The sequence below is a fragment of the Prorops nasuta genome, unplaced genomic scaffold (assembly GCF_024137725.1).
Source record: "Prorops nasuta isolate Cenicafe-Biocafe unplaced genomic scaffold, Cenicafe_Pnas_1.2 PNAS00015, whole genome shotgun sequence".
NCBI lineage: Eukaryota > Metazoa > Arthropoda > Insecta > Hymenoptera > Bethylidae > Prorops > Prorops nasuta.
In genome coordinates this window covers 5,146,437-5,162,197 of record NW_027116812.1, presented here as the reverse complement: position 1 = coordinate 5,162,197, position 15,761 = coordinate 5,146,437, and the positions used below count along the sequence as shown (strand labels likewise).

Here is a 15,761-nt window from a genome sequence, read left to right as displayed (position 1 = left end):
TCGCCGCGGTAAACGGGGCCTAAATTTACGGCCCCTATAATCAAGCATCATCGAATTTGTCTTCATCGAGTTATCGATATCATCTAGAGCGCCGTATATACATACCATAAACTGTCCGGCGTAAACGCGATCTCGCCATTAATCTGATTTATCCAATTACGAAATTCTTGTCGATTGTAATTACACGAAGCCGAGCTATAATCAGGAAACCTTTACGAAAATTAATTACAGGCGGCCGTGCGCATTAATTAAATGGTACCAAAGCGCGATTTCTCAGAGATGCAAACAATCAAACTTGGATTTGTGATTTCAATCGGTAGAACGGGTATAGTTGTGACAGTGTGTGGATTGGTGGGGGTGAGCCAGTGCCTGCGGGAGAGAGATAAAGGATGCCAAGTGAGAATCACAGAGAGTGAGATAGAGAGAGAGAGAGAGTGAGAGGGGGGGGGGGGTGGAGGAGGAGTGGCAGAGGATGGAAAAGCTCGTGTAGAGCGTATCTACGTTCAAACCGATAGGTATCGATCCCGGTGACTCTATTCAACGTGCACGGTTCTCCACGGGGTGAGTTATATACCGCAGTCTGCTGCTACGCTAGAGTAACGTCCCTTGTACACGCTTGGGAGCGTGTGTGCTTGTGAAAACACCGATATCGTTATTTATGTATCGTACCGGTGCTACTCATCCACCATATCCTTCTCTTTCTCTCTCTCCATCTCTCTCTCTAAGTTTTCTACGAATCCCTGACAGAAAACATTGCAGTATACACCCACCCCTTTTAATTTCTTAATGCTCGAATCAAGAATTTTAATGCACTCTACAATCCTGCAACCAGATTTCGTTCCATGGATAAAAGTCGATATTTTTGTCAAATTTTTCCGACACGTCGCGGTTTTCCCCTGGACCGTGAAAATTATTTTTCAATTCGTGCTGCGGGCAAGCTCGCATTTCCCTGGCGTAGATAAGCAATTTCGTTGCCGTCGACACATTGTTACGCGAGCGCACGCAGGTCTCTGAAAAAGAAAAGTTTATCCGGTATGGTAACGCGTTTTCTCCGGTGTCAGCACGATTTTCGCAATTTCCCCTTTTCGCGTAAAAAAAAATTGACAAAGAGGCGATGTATTTTGTTTTTCCTGCACGCTACTGACAACTTTTATTCTCAGCAACAGAGGCGAAAGGTTTCGAAAATTATAACACACTTTGCGCATATATATAGAGGAGTTTACGAACTTTATACGAAAGAGAGAAAGAGAGTCTCCACTTTAATAATAATAATTTAAAAAGAATACGAGCTTTCGTAATCTTCGCTCGGAAAAAATAAGTATATACATATTATCCATTGCTCGATAGTCAACAGTATCGATCATTCGTACGACAGGCAGTAGCACACAGGCTCAACGATGAAAAACGCTGGTATAATTATTCCCAATTGTTTTAACATTAACGGAACTCGTCGAAATGGTGTGAATGCGACTGATTATACACGCGAAAATATTCACGGCTATTGTTATAATAACTGCATGGACACTGGCCATCGGTCGAGTATAAAAATATCTGGATTGTAGCTCGCACCCCTCGACGTTAATTCTCTTTTTACGAGAAAACTACTCGACAAATAATTCACAGGTTGCTTTGATTTGGAGTTCGCTGACGCTTCTATTATTGCACGCGTTTGAATAAACGATTTATAGAGTAGTAAATATAAAGCGCGAGAGAGTAACACACAATCGGTGTTAATACAATAATGAGCACTGATTACAGTTGCGTAATCATCCAATATAAGTCTGATTCGATCAGCGAATGGGCCATGCGAGAGTGTCTTTTCTGTCAGGAGGTGGGAATTGAGTTAGGAGGGGGGGGGGGGGGGAGGGGTGGAATGACAGAAATTGTGGCGAGGCAAACGGGATAATTCGATAACGGCGCAGAGATGACAGGCATCGCGACATCCAAGCGCTCAACTCCTTCAATGACGTCGAATAATTGAAACGAATTCGATGCTGACCGCCGCATACGGGTCTTTAATTGGGATAACCCAGCCTGACCTTTTCTCCTTTCGAGTTTGTTCACTTTTGCAAGTCTGGAAGACTTTTACTCGCTCGGGACCCCGTTCGGTCCAGGAGGCCAGTGATTATAGCTGATTCCATTTTTCCAGTTTTCCTGGACCCTCGACTAACTTCGCATTATTATAAAGTCGCTAACGAACCGAGGAAGTGCCCTTAGACCGTCCAATTCTCCAACACCCTCTTTTCTCCGTTAACCTAGCTTCCACATCTTCGTTCATTCAGCCTCGACACAAAATATTCATCCGCTCTCATTGGAAAATTGTCTGGCTATACGTATAAGTGGAAAATATATAATTAGTAAAAATAGAATATTACTGGAAATAGATTTTGTGAAAAGGGATGTTCATCGCGAGTCTATATAAAAGCGCTTTACTGTAAGCATAATAGCTCGATTCGTTATTGATTGAGTTTGAAAAAGTTTCCCGGCGTTCCTCGTATTCGTTTTAGAGCAAACCTCAATCTTTGATTTGAATAGAGGTAGCTCGGTCCATTCATTAACGAAGAAAACTTTTAATGCGCCGCACTTTTATCAATAATAGGAATTCAGCTCTCGACTACTAAAAAGTACTAGTTGCTGGGGATCCACTTGCTGGATCAGCACTTTTCGATATTTTTCCGATTCTTGATATTTCCCGGAGGAAAACAAGCTCCCACTCTGATAAAAGCCCTTGCCGATGACAGATGCTTTTCAGCCGCATTCTCAGATATAGACGTGTTACTTATTTCTACCTGCGTCGCTTGTACCCGTAGTGTACCTTATACAATATATCTATAAATATGTAACTATATATACAATGCTGATATTTCGAACATCTTATTGGCCGGAAAGAAATCGCTCTTTGAGTACTTTACCTCAATTTGCACGATAATGAGAGTTTCAGGAGCGGAGAACTTATCCGTCTGGAAATAACGAAGTTTTGAATTCTAAACCTTGGCGAGAGAGGCAGGAATAATAAAGACTACTGAAGGTAAATGTTATCGCATGGGGTAAGTACGTGCGCACCATGAATATGCAAATCCGCAACAAATTTCCCCTCCCTCGTTTCACCTAGCCACGAAACACCTTTTTCCCGTTGGCTAATTAACTCCTCGTGAAAGTAAGATTAGCGAATTCGCGAGTCTCAATTCTGCCGAGGAGCACCAGGGCCAGCTTATAATCAAATACCACTCAAGCCAAGATTTTCGGCTCGGATCAACATTAAAATTCATTCGTACGGCAAAATTGAATGCATTAATGCATTAATTCATCAAACGAATTAAATCACGTTGGACTACTGAGCAGATTGATTGTTGAAAACAGTCTGATGAATGCACAGGTGATTATATATATATATATATGAGTGATAAATAAACAAGCGTCAAGTCTTTTCATTATTATTATTTATCAAAATTCCAATATGCCAACCGAGCTATATTTCCTCTTGACAGTGGCAGTATATAGCACCGTTTTATATCTGCCTCTTGTTATCTTTCGTTTCCATGGGATATAATGATCCGGATTCCCGTTCTTCGTTGCTAGTTTTCCGCGGGTAGCTTCCCGTTGGAAAGTTTGCAACAACAAGCAACCCCCTGCTCGCGGTGGATAACCAGGTTAAAGTGTTTATGGAGGGAGCATTTCAGTCAACCTCGTAATATTGAGTTTTGAAAATCCTGGTTAACGTAGAACCAATCGTTCGAGTATTGCGTATAAAAACTTCATCTTTTATAATTCAACGTATTTCTCACAAAATCTGCATCGAATCTGATTATACATTCGCTTCATTTGCTTGATCTGCTCCGATGGATTAAGTGACGTTGGATTGGATGAAGAAAGTCAGATCGAAGCTCTCTTCATCGGACACTCGATTTATCGCAGCAAGTTAATGTATTTAATTAATGACGGTTGAAAATAATACACCCGATAACACTCGAATGATTTTAGAATATCGAATAACTAAATGACCGAGTTATTATTAATAATATATGAATTTGCAGAGAGATTTCTTTAGCCCGAAGATTTAAGGAGATTTTCTGATTGGTTAACATGTAAAATAAAGTTCAAGTGCGGTCTACTGTGTAGAAAAGTTTTGTTTTTTAGCTGAAGGGTGTTTCTCTCGCGTTGTTACGCTTCCCCGTTCGAGGTTTCGCGCTTGCCCAGCGTGTAGGCAGGTCTCATCTCTCTCTCCCTCCCTTTTCTCGCCCGTTTTCCCTCTGGCTAAAGGCTACAGCGTACTACGAGATATTGTTTTTGGGGTGCCGTCCACGCATCAACTGGAAATGGACCTGAGGGATGACCGTGTGCCCTTTCCCCTCTTACCCGTTTCGTGTATTTCTCTCGATATACGGTACTTCCTCTATCGTTTTATGGCAACACTAAATTTCGCCTGCGTGAGGTGAAACGATATCATCCAACTTCACCGGGAAATCCAATCCACGAGTAAATCGAGTAAACCGAGCCAGAAGCCATCTTTGTTATCAGCCTTGTATTAAAGAAATAATAAATAACCTGTGAGAATGACTGTGTTCACCCAGGAAAAAAGACTCGTTCTTCGTTATTTAACTTTATCAATTATGATAAGTTTGAGGAGTAAAAATTATTGATAAAAAAATGAGGGGAATGACGGAGCAACGGTTCCTGATGGTAAACGACGATATGTAAAACGAGTGTGTAGACGATATTCGAATTAAATCAGGAAAAGCTTGGTAATGATCTGCCTGGGGTATAAGCTTTTTCGGTCGCATTCCTATGCAAATATGGCATTCCCCACTGCGGAAGCGATTTTATGGAATCCGTGCGTGCTCGTCCTTAAGATTCTTTTCTCGAAACAGCCAGATTATCTTGCTTTTCGGAATCTTTGGAGGAAATCTGCGAGGGTGAACTGCCATTATAGGAAATAACGCGAAGTTGAGAGTATATCAAGGAACTCTCAGCGCAAACCACGATGATCTATTTAAATTTATTTCATTAGCTCGAAGAAAAAATAAGTGATGTATGTTTAATCGCAATAAGGGGAACGGACTAATACTTTTTGAATTTACCTGTAGGTATATATATAGAGGAGATTCGTGAGAGATGATTGGACAGTTCCATCATTACTCGACTAGATTCGTAGGGATTTCTCTTTGGAAGGAAAATAGGGTCGGTGGAAAGCGAGCAGGGCTTTTTCTAGATAGAGTTCCGTAATTTCAGGAAACAGCCTTTTAGCGGAACTGCCAGTTCCTTAATCCTAACGCGCTTAAGGTGATTTGTGAAGGCGGAGCGAAGGATTTAAGGACTCCGTTCGTTATCCGAGCAGCCCGTGAACGCACTGAATCACGTCGAATCGAGAAAAGCCGCAAAGTCGAAGATCCAAGATCCTCCGCGGGCACATCTGATTCGCGGCGCGAGAGCCAAATAATTACCGATGATCATTCGCCAAAATGGACGGAATTTTGGGCAAATCTTGGACGCGTATTGATATCTCGCGTTCCATATCGAGAGGAAGACCTGGGGGAGTGAGACGAATATAAGCTGCGCTTCTCGTAAATTTTTAATTGGATCTGTCGTTTCTACCGGTTGGTAAAGTGGAAACCGACCCTTTCGCTATTCACCCCAATAACCTCAACGCCTCCATAATTTAATCAGCGATATACATCGCCATGCAAGCTAGTACGCGTGTAACTTTTGACTGGGTTATTATCTTTAACCGAGTGATCCGGCGATCTTGAAAATTTTACGAGACAAATTAGAATCTATGCTGCGCGCGGTAATCTCTTATATATATATATAGATGAAAAACAAAATTAACCTATTTCTGAATAATATATGGAAACTGTACAGGCGAAGGAGCGTGCAGAGCATATTAGCGTACAGTACAATAATTATCGTAATGAGGCGAAGAGTCGTGTTGAAATTGACATAATGGCACATAATTAATCAGATGTATTAAATTTCTGATAGATCGATACGGAATGGGATCTTGCGTGCTTGTCAGAATTCAGAGAGGGCCAAGCCGTGATGGCCGGAGGGCAGTGGAGGGACGGATTTGGCCAGGGGGCGTAGCACGCGTTCTGCCAGGCTATACATTACGGGCTTTAGTAGGGCTTAGCCATCGCGCTATATACCGTGTCGCGGTCACCATTCCGGACCACTCACACTCTCACGATTTCCAGCAACACCTAAACACACGCGGAGAACTTCCCTATCGGCAAACCAATGCTGCTCCTAACCTAATTAATGGTCTCGGAAAGTTTGTCAAATTTATAATTCCAATCGCTAACAGTCTATAGCTCTATAATACGATGTATTATTTTCGAACAGGCGTGTAAATACGTATATATATTCGATGGTTGGCGTATAGTGCAGGTTGTGGAGGAGTTTCTATAGTTGCATATATCTATATATATGTATCGTGTATAGGGATAGTGAATTTTGCGAGAGTAGTTGCGACAAGTTTAGCTGGTCGAAGTACGTGATAAAGCTGATAGACGTTATCGAGGCCGCTGAGGTCGGATGTCACGGAGAATACATGGGCCCGGCTAAAGGCTCTGGCTTCGCACGCACGCGCCACTCTTGCCGCATTTGCGTCCAGCAGCAGCAACCTACGCAGCCAAGGAGGAGAGAAGAGCCCCGACCCAACCGCAGGCTTGCTTGCGTGGTACATGGATTTTCACACGAGCACGCACGCTCACTAACGAAACCGCGCAAGGGTTAAGCCATGGCTAGACAGTCCTAATGTTGTTAAAGATGAACTGCTTACTGCTTCTCTTGCCTGCATGTGCTCGGCTTGACCTTATTTTTAGAACTCGCTCGAGAAAAGATATATACTGACTAAGGAGTCTAATGTTAAAGATGATCTTCTCCTTTTACAGTTACTGGCTATTTTTAGCGAAAACAGTGCCTTCAAGAGGATATGCTTTAAGCCTTTGATGAAGATCACCTAGGCTCCTATCCCTCTTGCTCGCATTTTGACTTTTACCATCCGACTATATAGACTATATATTATTGAAATTAAAGCTGATAAGGTATAGCTACTCCGTTTTACGTTCGGTAGATTGCAACGTTCCTTTAAAGTTACTGTATTTTTTCAAGCTCCCTGCAGTCCTCGAGGAAGAAAAGGAAAGAAAGTATAGCGCCCGGCGCGCTCGCCAGTCGAGGAATGTCACGGATAACTCTTGTTTTCAGCTTGTTCCTTGCAAGTTCGCGCAAGTTAGTCTCAATATAAGTGTTTATAGGTTTGCGAAGTTAAGAGCCGAATGGAAATACAAGCCAGCAATGAAAGTTCCATTAACTAAAGCCAAAGTTTTCCTTCTTCCGCTAAGCATTATGGTATATACACAGAATGTCCGATATAGTTGCAGTTGGTTAATAGCGCGAGCTTGCAAAGTTAAAAATATCGTTGTATAATAAAGTGAGTTCGAGCCCATTCCGTGATTGATGCTGTTTTGATATGGTTTGAACTCTGGGAAAGTTTATCGAGATGTTTTCAGCGCTAGCAGTCGTATGATAAGGAAATGCAAATTGCACTGCGAGGGAAAACAATTTTGTTGGGAATATAGCGACGATACGTGCAGGATATATTTGGAGATGGTTTTGGAGCGAGGGGCTCCAGAGTCTCGAGGCTTAGTGTTTATTAGAGTGTCAGGAGATAGCATTTGAATTGGCATGTGTCAAGAGCGTAATAAGAAACTGGCGATGCCACTTGTGTCGGTTTATAAATACTTTTCCAAGTATCGCAAGTGTTGGCCTCAGCGCGAATCGAGAATTATCATCGTGGAACACAACAGAGAGAGAGAGAGAGAGAGATGACGAACACTCATTGTATACGAGAGTCGCTCCCCCTTTCGGCAGCTTGCACGTTTCTCGATTAAATTAAGTGAATCATTGCCCTCTCCCATCTGACCACAGATGACTAACTCAACTGCGTGACTGAATTATCTAAATTTCTCGACGCAATATAAACCTGATGATCTCTAAATTTCGCTCCTCTCTCTCTCTCTCTCTCTCTCTCTCAAGCCTTTCGTCCTAATTTAATAGCGGAGCGAGCTTGTTATGATCGATATTGCGCTTCGACCGGTCCATTAAAAATTTATGAGAATCGTGACCATAACATATTAATAACGGTGCAAAGTCTCCACTTCGATTTTGCCGTAGAATGAAATGAGAATTCCCAGTTAGCAGTTGGTACGTGATCGTGTTATGCGAACGGTCCATAACGAAATTATTAAGTCAATTCGTTGGCCTTTCCATACGGGCTATACCGACGAAATTAGATTCACCGGAGCAAGTACGGTTTAACGAAAATTTACGTCCCCCTTTGCAGAGAAAAACTCTTAATTAAACAAATCCTACCTGCAAAAAAAGTGGATGCAGAGATATATTCAGCTTCGAAAAATATAAAAATAATTCAAACCGTTATATATTTTAATTAAGGCACAAGTTACGGATCTTTTTAGATTTAATAAACGAGATGCGTTCGTATAGTTGTTTTACGAATTTTTCGACTTTCTATTTTATCACGGGAGAGGTTGATGGTTTGTTTTTTACGCGAGAACACTTGTTCGGTTCGTCAGGCAAATCAAGCAACGGTCGTGCTTTAACGCCCGGTGCTCTCCTTAGAAATTTATGCCGAGCGTAAAGTTTGCCGGGGTGAAATAAAAAAGGCGTGAGGAAGAATCACGGAGTCGGACTTTCGGAGTATTTTCATCGAGCTCTCGCATATTTCGAGAGATAGTATATACGGCGTGGAAGTCATGCACGTACAGCTAGGGGTAGCACTCACGCGTGCATAATACACGCGTGCACGCGAGTGTGCGCGATTCTCGCGGGTAACGCTTTTCGCGCTTTTAACAAATTAAACCTACGCGAAACAAAGAGAAATGGAGAGGGAGAGGGAGAGAGAGAGAGAGAGAGAGAGAGAGAGTGTGTGTTTCTCAGGGAAAGTACGCGACAGCTTGTTGTGGTAGGGAGGAGAAAGAGAGGAGGTGGAGGATAGCAGGGGGGGGGGGATAGAAATAAAGAGCGTCGAGACGTCAAGCTCTCGCTTGCACGGTTTCGCGGAACCACCTCGCTATTATACTGATTACATTTTCAAATGCGCGCCTACCCAGCTTCGTTTACCCTGCACTGTTGCAGCTTTCATCCCTTTCCTTACCCCCCTTCCGGTCGCCCCTGCGATGCAAGCCCTGCTCCCAGCTCTATTTCTCTTCTCTCTCTCTCTCTCTCTCTCTTGTCCCACCGGATTTTATGGCACTTCCGGTCCTCCAGGCTCGCGCGGCTTTCAAGAAAAAGCCCAGAGACACGCACAAAAGCTCCTCTCTCTACCAACCGCCATCAACGAACGACATCCTACCTACAACAGCGTTTTTCCAAATACCCTCTTCTCGCTGGAGGGATGAGTGACGCGATACACGTATATATAAATTCTAGCATGACGAACACGACAAAAGAAATTCGTCTATTAAAATTTCTCGAGGAATTTAAAAAATGTTGCATATGGATTTTTAGGGAGTACACGTGCCACGGCGGATGAAAAATTATCTCCTTGCGAGAGTCCTGCGAGGTTGATGGTAATTGCAATGATCGATATCGCGTCGAATGAATATTTACGAGAGGGAAAGAGACACTCGCTCTTGGTATAGCAGCGTCGATTTTCGGGATGCTACGGGAATTAGAGGATTATCGTTTTCCAGTGCACACTGGTGGGATAGCACGCGCGAGAGACTCGCGTGATCTGCAAAGTTGACGCCGCATTGCCCGGTCGAGGAGGGACGCCCTAGCTAGCTAGCTCGTATATGCCGCGATTCACCGGTGATCCTAATCTCCTCTCTCTCTCTCCCTGCTTTCACAATGCTCAATCTGAATATACAAAAGAGCGATACCAGCGTGAAACTCTTTGCGAAAAACCGTGTTTTACATGGATGAACATGAATCTCGGCTAGCACTATGGATATCTAAGCAAGTATCTAATTTATACCCGGGAAATTTCTAAATTGTACCGAGAACACGCCTCTAATGTTAATCTCTCGTGTGATAAGATACCGACGATGAGGAGGACAAAAAAAAAAGAGGGAAGCACGAAGGCACAAAAGTGGAATTTAATATGAATGCTATTTCGAAGTGTTTCGTTAAAGCCGCGTGGAATTCTTCCATGGATCGTTTGGAATTAAAGCAAACATGCGGCTTGCGCGCCAGCTAATTAGGATGCAGGCGAAGCGATAACGCCACATTGTTGATCCTCATGAATAAAAGGTTCGAACGGGGAAGGAGGTAAAGAGGCAGAGCATGAATCGAGATGCATATACAATATATATATATATATATACATACACACGAGAAAACATTCGATTACGCATCGATTGAGTCAATTTGCATATATATATATATATATATGTATGTCGCGAACGGGGTCGTCGACCGAGTCAAGTATATTTTTAATAGACGACCGAAAGCGTTCGGTATAGAAAAGAATGAAAATGGTCGTTGGTTAATGGTATATCGCATTCAGCAAGTGCAACTGATTGCCGGGTTGAAGCAGCTAATCGGGGACTATTTGTCGTACAGCCAACACTGAAATGCTCCTCAATCATCTTAGCATGTTGGACCGCGTGAATCATCCGATGGGATTACCTTATAAAGCACCGCTTGAGAGAGGAGGGGGAGGGGGGAAAGACTTTGCTCTCTCTCCATCCTTTTTCCTTTCTGGAGAACCAACGGAGGAAAGGTAAGGCGTGGGTGCCGCGACATTATATAACCAGTGTCAATTGCGATACCTGCAACAAGATATCCTGCTCTCTTTTCTCTTCTTCTCTTCTCTCTCTCTCTCTCTCTCTCTCTCTCTCTCTCTCTATTTCCAGCTGACACTCCTGTCTTTGTATTTTTATGCGCCGAGCCGTCCTTGCGCGTATCTCTCTAGCTGGAACCTGTGTCGGTTGGCTCTCCCCTGGCTTGCCGTGTCAGCGCTTCCCTATCTACTGCTCGCCGAGCGGGCAATATTTCTTTACGTGGAAACAGTATCATATTCGATAGAATAAGGCGATACGCAATGTAGCAAGCTTCTTTCTCACGAGGAATCGTACTTTATAACGCTATGCTTCTTCCGTCCCCACTTTCCATTCTTCCTTTCTTCTTCCCTCCACGAAGGAGAAACGATTCGAACCGTTCGAAAGAAAAACAAACACCGTCCGCTATCGAAGCTACGATCACTGATTTATATCGGTCCGAGTGAGCCGGTGACTCGTATCAGTCAGCATAGATCAATGATTCGCATCGATCGGTATAAATCAGTGCTTTATTTTAGTCAAATTGCGAGTGGTGGGGGATGAGTACTATTGGAATTCCTGAAACCTCACCATCAGCTTTTTCAATTGATTTTATAAATCAAGCACGCTCTATATATATATCAGAGGAAGCATTAGGTTACGTATTTTTCCCCATACGCACTGCAGCGTGTTGATGTATTCCAGCTGCGTATGCAGATTTAATGCGAAAGCTCTGCAAGTCGCACGCGTCGAAAAACCGATATCTGTGAGCAAACAAACAATGGTGCATCCTTACGAATGAAGCTATTGCAATCAAACAAGTTCGAATTCGAAATTGATTCGCGCTCGGTCGGAAAAAGTTTGCGGGTCTTTAATTAAAGGTCCTATTACGGGATAGGCGAGTCTGAAAATTTGATTAGGTGTATATAAGGTGTTGCGTGTTGCGAGTGGAGCATTCGTCCGTGTGCTCGCGCATGTGTGTATCGGAGAAAGAAAGGAGAAGTAGGGTGATAATGGGCAGAGAGCGTGAAACCCCGGTGAATCGACTTTGAGCTCTCCTTGGCGTGCCTGGCGCGCGGTATGTGTCATTACTTTCGCGCAACTATTTTCGTAACTGCCGACGACGGAGGCACGTGCGACCGAACGTGCCGTCGCCCTGACGAGAGGAAATATATGTATGTTGCGTTTGTTTTCATTAAAATGCCAGTGAGCCCCGGCTACACGTTTCCTCTTAACGCAGCATCGGGCACTAATTTACACGCGCGACTTAATTGACGAAAGTGGAGAGCGCGCGATTAATTTACTAGGACTCAGAGAGAGAGAGAGAGAGAGAGGGAGAATACGGCGAGACGACGCGAGGCGACGCGGACGCTTGCCAGTCCGCGCGATCTTGCCTTAATTTCTTCTTAAACGCAGCTCTCCCGGGCGTTTAATTGTGAATTAAGTTATATAGGTTACAGCTCGAATCACGTAGCTTCCTTCATTAACGCTCTTGCTTCGCCCCCGCACCTGCTGAAGCGCGCGAAACATTAATTAATCCAACGTATTCTTAAGCTTTTTACAAATGCCATTACATCGCCGCTATTCGAATCACTCGCCTCTCCGGCGCGCAAGGATCGTAAATCTTTGATTTATCACACTGGAGGATGTGAATCCTGAAACCTGCGAGATTTACGACAGAGCTGATTATGCCAGTGAAAATGCTGATATATCGCTTTAATGTTTGATCGTTATCAGCGAGATTACGAATCTAGTGGAACATGTAATTTTCTACTCGAGATTCTCTCCAGCTCGTGTAATCTCGTCTTAATTTTCTTTTAAACACACCGAGCGCCGGATATAAAACTAGGTTATGGCGGGAATTACTTTTCTTTATTAAGAAGAACTTTGCTCTTCCAGAAACGACTTTGTTTGTAAGCCAACAATTTTCCTACTCTCTAATGAATGCTTTTCACTACCGCGCTGCCCGAAAAATCTTCTTCCACCCGCGCGTCTCGATTTTTCGCACTCGGTGTACCTTTGTATTTCCTCGTGAAATCTTCGCCGGTCGTTTTATAATTTACCGCGACTAATGGACTTTATATTTATGAGACGCGCGTAACAATTTGTAGAAAATCAAGCTGTAACCCGATCGTTACGATTACTGCTAATACTCGTTGAAATGCTAAAGTATATCGTTATTCCAGTGTTTTATCGTGGCTCGGTATCTATATCCCTCATCCAAGATTACAGATCCTCATCCAGAAGGGGTAATTTTCTGGCGTTAGTGTACGTATTAAAGTTTTATACTAACGCTCTGATATAACACCGATATATATATACATATATATATACGTTACACACCGTACAAATGACCGAGTGCTAACTTATATTGTCAAGAGAGAGGCAGAAACAATTCAACTCTATAATTGCGCGCACACTGTGACTGCACCGTATATGCAAGAAAAATATTGCGCAGACTTCTTACGATTACACACGGTGCAATTGCATTTCCATTCCAGAGGGATGCAATAATTAACTGGACGAAAAGGAGCAGAAAGGAAAAGCTAGGAAGCTGCAGCAGAGGGTTGAAGTAAAGCTGGTGGTTTTCCAAAAGACACGTTTTTCCATGTTTCTGAGTGGATTTTCAATATTTGTGAAGAACTTGCTCGTTCCGAAAAAATCACTCGTCGCTGGAATCCCCTCAATTAGTGCATGGAGCGGCTCGGTTGAGAAATTCAATCGGGCTAAAAAACGTTCCACGATCGAACCACATTCAAGCTAAACGATAACTTGGTTAAAACGCTTAGAAAGCAATATTCGATGTTTCCATACGAGCAGCTATATGTATTCGCACAATTCTACTTTATCCAGTCTGAGCATTGATAAAACAGTTAAATGTTGCTTTATACCAATTCTATAGGTTTCTATAGCAATCGAAAGTGGTATTCTGTAGAAATTTCGAAAGTTTGTACGTTTGGATTTTGAATCGCAATATATATATATATATTAGGGGTGTATCGAGTAGGCGAGTGATAGATAATAAAGTTGCGTGACAGTTAAGAGGGTGTGCTCCGATGCTAAACTCGAGCGATCGTTATTGGAGAATTTGATAAAAGATTCGTTTATGAGAATCGGTAAGGGAGTATCACTTTAATAAACTACCGTAACGACCGCTCATTTTGAACGGGCGTCCGGTGGATGTGTCGATTCTCGGATAGAGCGAGGCTGCACGCGAATACGTAACGATCGCGCTACGATAATGATGGAAAAAAGCGGCTCGCGTGAGTTCTAAATACGTGCGTCCGTGAAAAGCGTCGATAACCGATTCGGGTTATGTTTCTGAACGAGAAGATAAAGGGAAACGATTTACCGAGCTGCGAGTAACGCGACAATCAATCTTTTTCGTCGAGCTTCCCGGCATTATCGCGTGAGCCATTCACGTGACGAAACGAGCAAGTCTTGCCAAAAATCTCGCTCACCTTGGTACAATCGCTCGATCTCGCTATATAGGAATGGAAAAGTCATAGGTAGAGAGAGAGAGAGAGAGAGGGAGATCTGCATCTCAGTCTCGCGAGGAAAATCGATAGAGCGAGCACAATCTCAAACTCTACACTCTCCGAGTCGTTATCAAACTTGAGTGGCGATAATTGAAGCTGCTAAATTCGTATGCCACACACGGCTCGCGCAAAATATCTTCAATAATGCAGTGAGTATATAAGAGAAGGAGGGGGAGTGGGAGTGAGAGTAGGAATGGGAGAGGGAGGGGGAGGGAGAAATAGCTCGACAGGAACGAGCGCAAACGTCGCGTCCCATTTCCGCGCATATTATCCACTCGTATCCGATCCGCAAACGTTGACCCAGCAAGATTTCGAGTGTGGGGTCTCGAGGCAAACAATCGAGCGTGTATCGGTTAAAAGGGACGCGTGTCGAAAATTGTGGAAGGTCCGGAAGCGACGAGGAAGTACGCAGTGTCGACAGTGTCGACTGTCGGCTGGCAGCATAGATGTGTATACATGGAGACTCGATGGGAGGGAGTTTGGTAAAAGCTGCAGGGGGGGGGGAGTAGGGTAGGGCGTGGTGGGGGGTGCTGTTTGTGGATCCGTACGAAATAAGGGACCGCGCGGCACGGCGCGCATAATAGTCGGAGAGAGAGGCTTTTTCTCTCCTCTCGCGCGAGTCGCAAGCTCACACTGAATTCCACTAAGGCAGAAGGCAGCGGCAGCACCCACCTGATGGCTGGTACATCTACGGTCCCCAGTGTCGAGCTTGGCTACAGCCGCTTCTACCATTGCACTATAGAAGCACCACTGCACGACACTCTTAAATCACCATCGCTATACTTGTGACAGGCTAATCCCGCGAGTCCCGTGTATATCCAACGGGATCGGATCGGATCGATCCGTGTGGACCTTTGGTGAAAACCTGTCACTGCCGAGTAGAGTCCTCGTTATCCTGGCGCACAAGACACACTTCTCCTCTCTCTCTCTCTTTCTCTCCTCCTATAGCCTGGCCAACCTCTCGCGCTCGTTGGATCCTCTCTCTATCACATACACAAACACATTGCGCCCGGGCGCACGGGGTCAAAGTTCTCGCGCGCCTCTTGCCGAGGACTACTACTACTCTCTCTCTCTCTCTCTCTCTCTCTCTCTTTCGCTCCACTGGAATCGTCTCTCCTCCTCGCACGTCCTCCAAACACTATATCGGCCTCGCCTCCTACCTTCCTCCTATCTCTTTCCGCTTCCTTCGCAGCTTGGTATTCCTTGTCTCTCGCATAGAAGGCCGCAGAGTAAGGCGAGACGCGCGATTCACGTTTCTGGTTCGGGAGCTGGCAGTGCACTGACTGCTCTCCCCGTTCGACCCGTGTCCGCGGCTATACTCCCACGCGGCGCATGCGTTCCATCGTTGGATCACCGTGCGCCGATGCCGTCATCCCCCTCGATACATTCGCAACCCCCTCGTCCACACAGAATTCCGCGTGCTCCACACCAGGTCGAGCAACCT

At 44.3% G+C, this 15,761-nt stretch overlaps 1 protein-coding gene across 5 annotated transcripts in view; it reads right to left on the bottom strand.

Annotated features, from left to right (window-relative positions):
• Window positions 1-15,761, bottom strand: part of Ten-m (teneurin transmembrane protein Ten-m) — a 388,572-nt gene that overhangs the window by 155,205 nt on the left and 217,606 nt on the right. For 3 of the 5 annotated variants that reach the window (XM_066736569.1, XM_066736571.1, XM_066736573.1), the window contains exon 1: window positions 14,990-15,559. The exons of 1 other annotated variant lie outside the window; for it this stretch is intronic. Coding sequence is in view for 2 of the 4 variants with exons in the window: in XM_066736571.1 (XP_066592668.1) it covers window positions 14,990-15,005 (16 nt within the window). In the remaining 2 variants the exon portion in view is untranslated. Of the gene's footprint in view, window positions 1-14,989; window positions 15,584-15,761 lie in introns of those variants that run through there. One more of the 5 variants, XM_066736572.1, reaches the window with a different exon arrangement.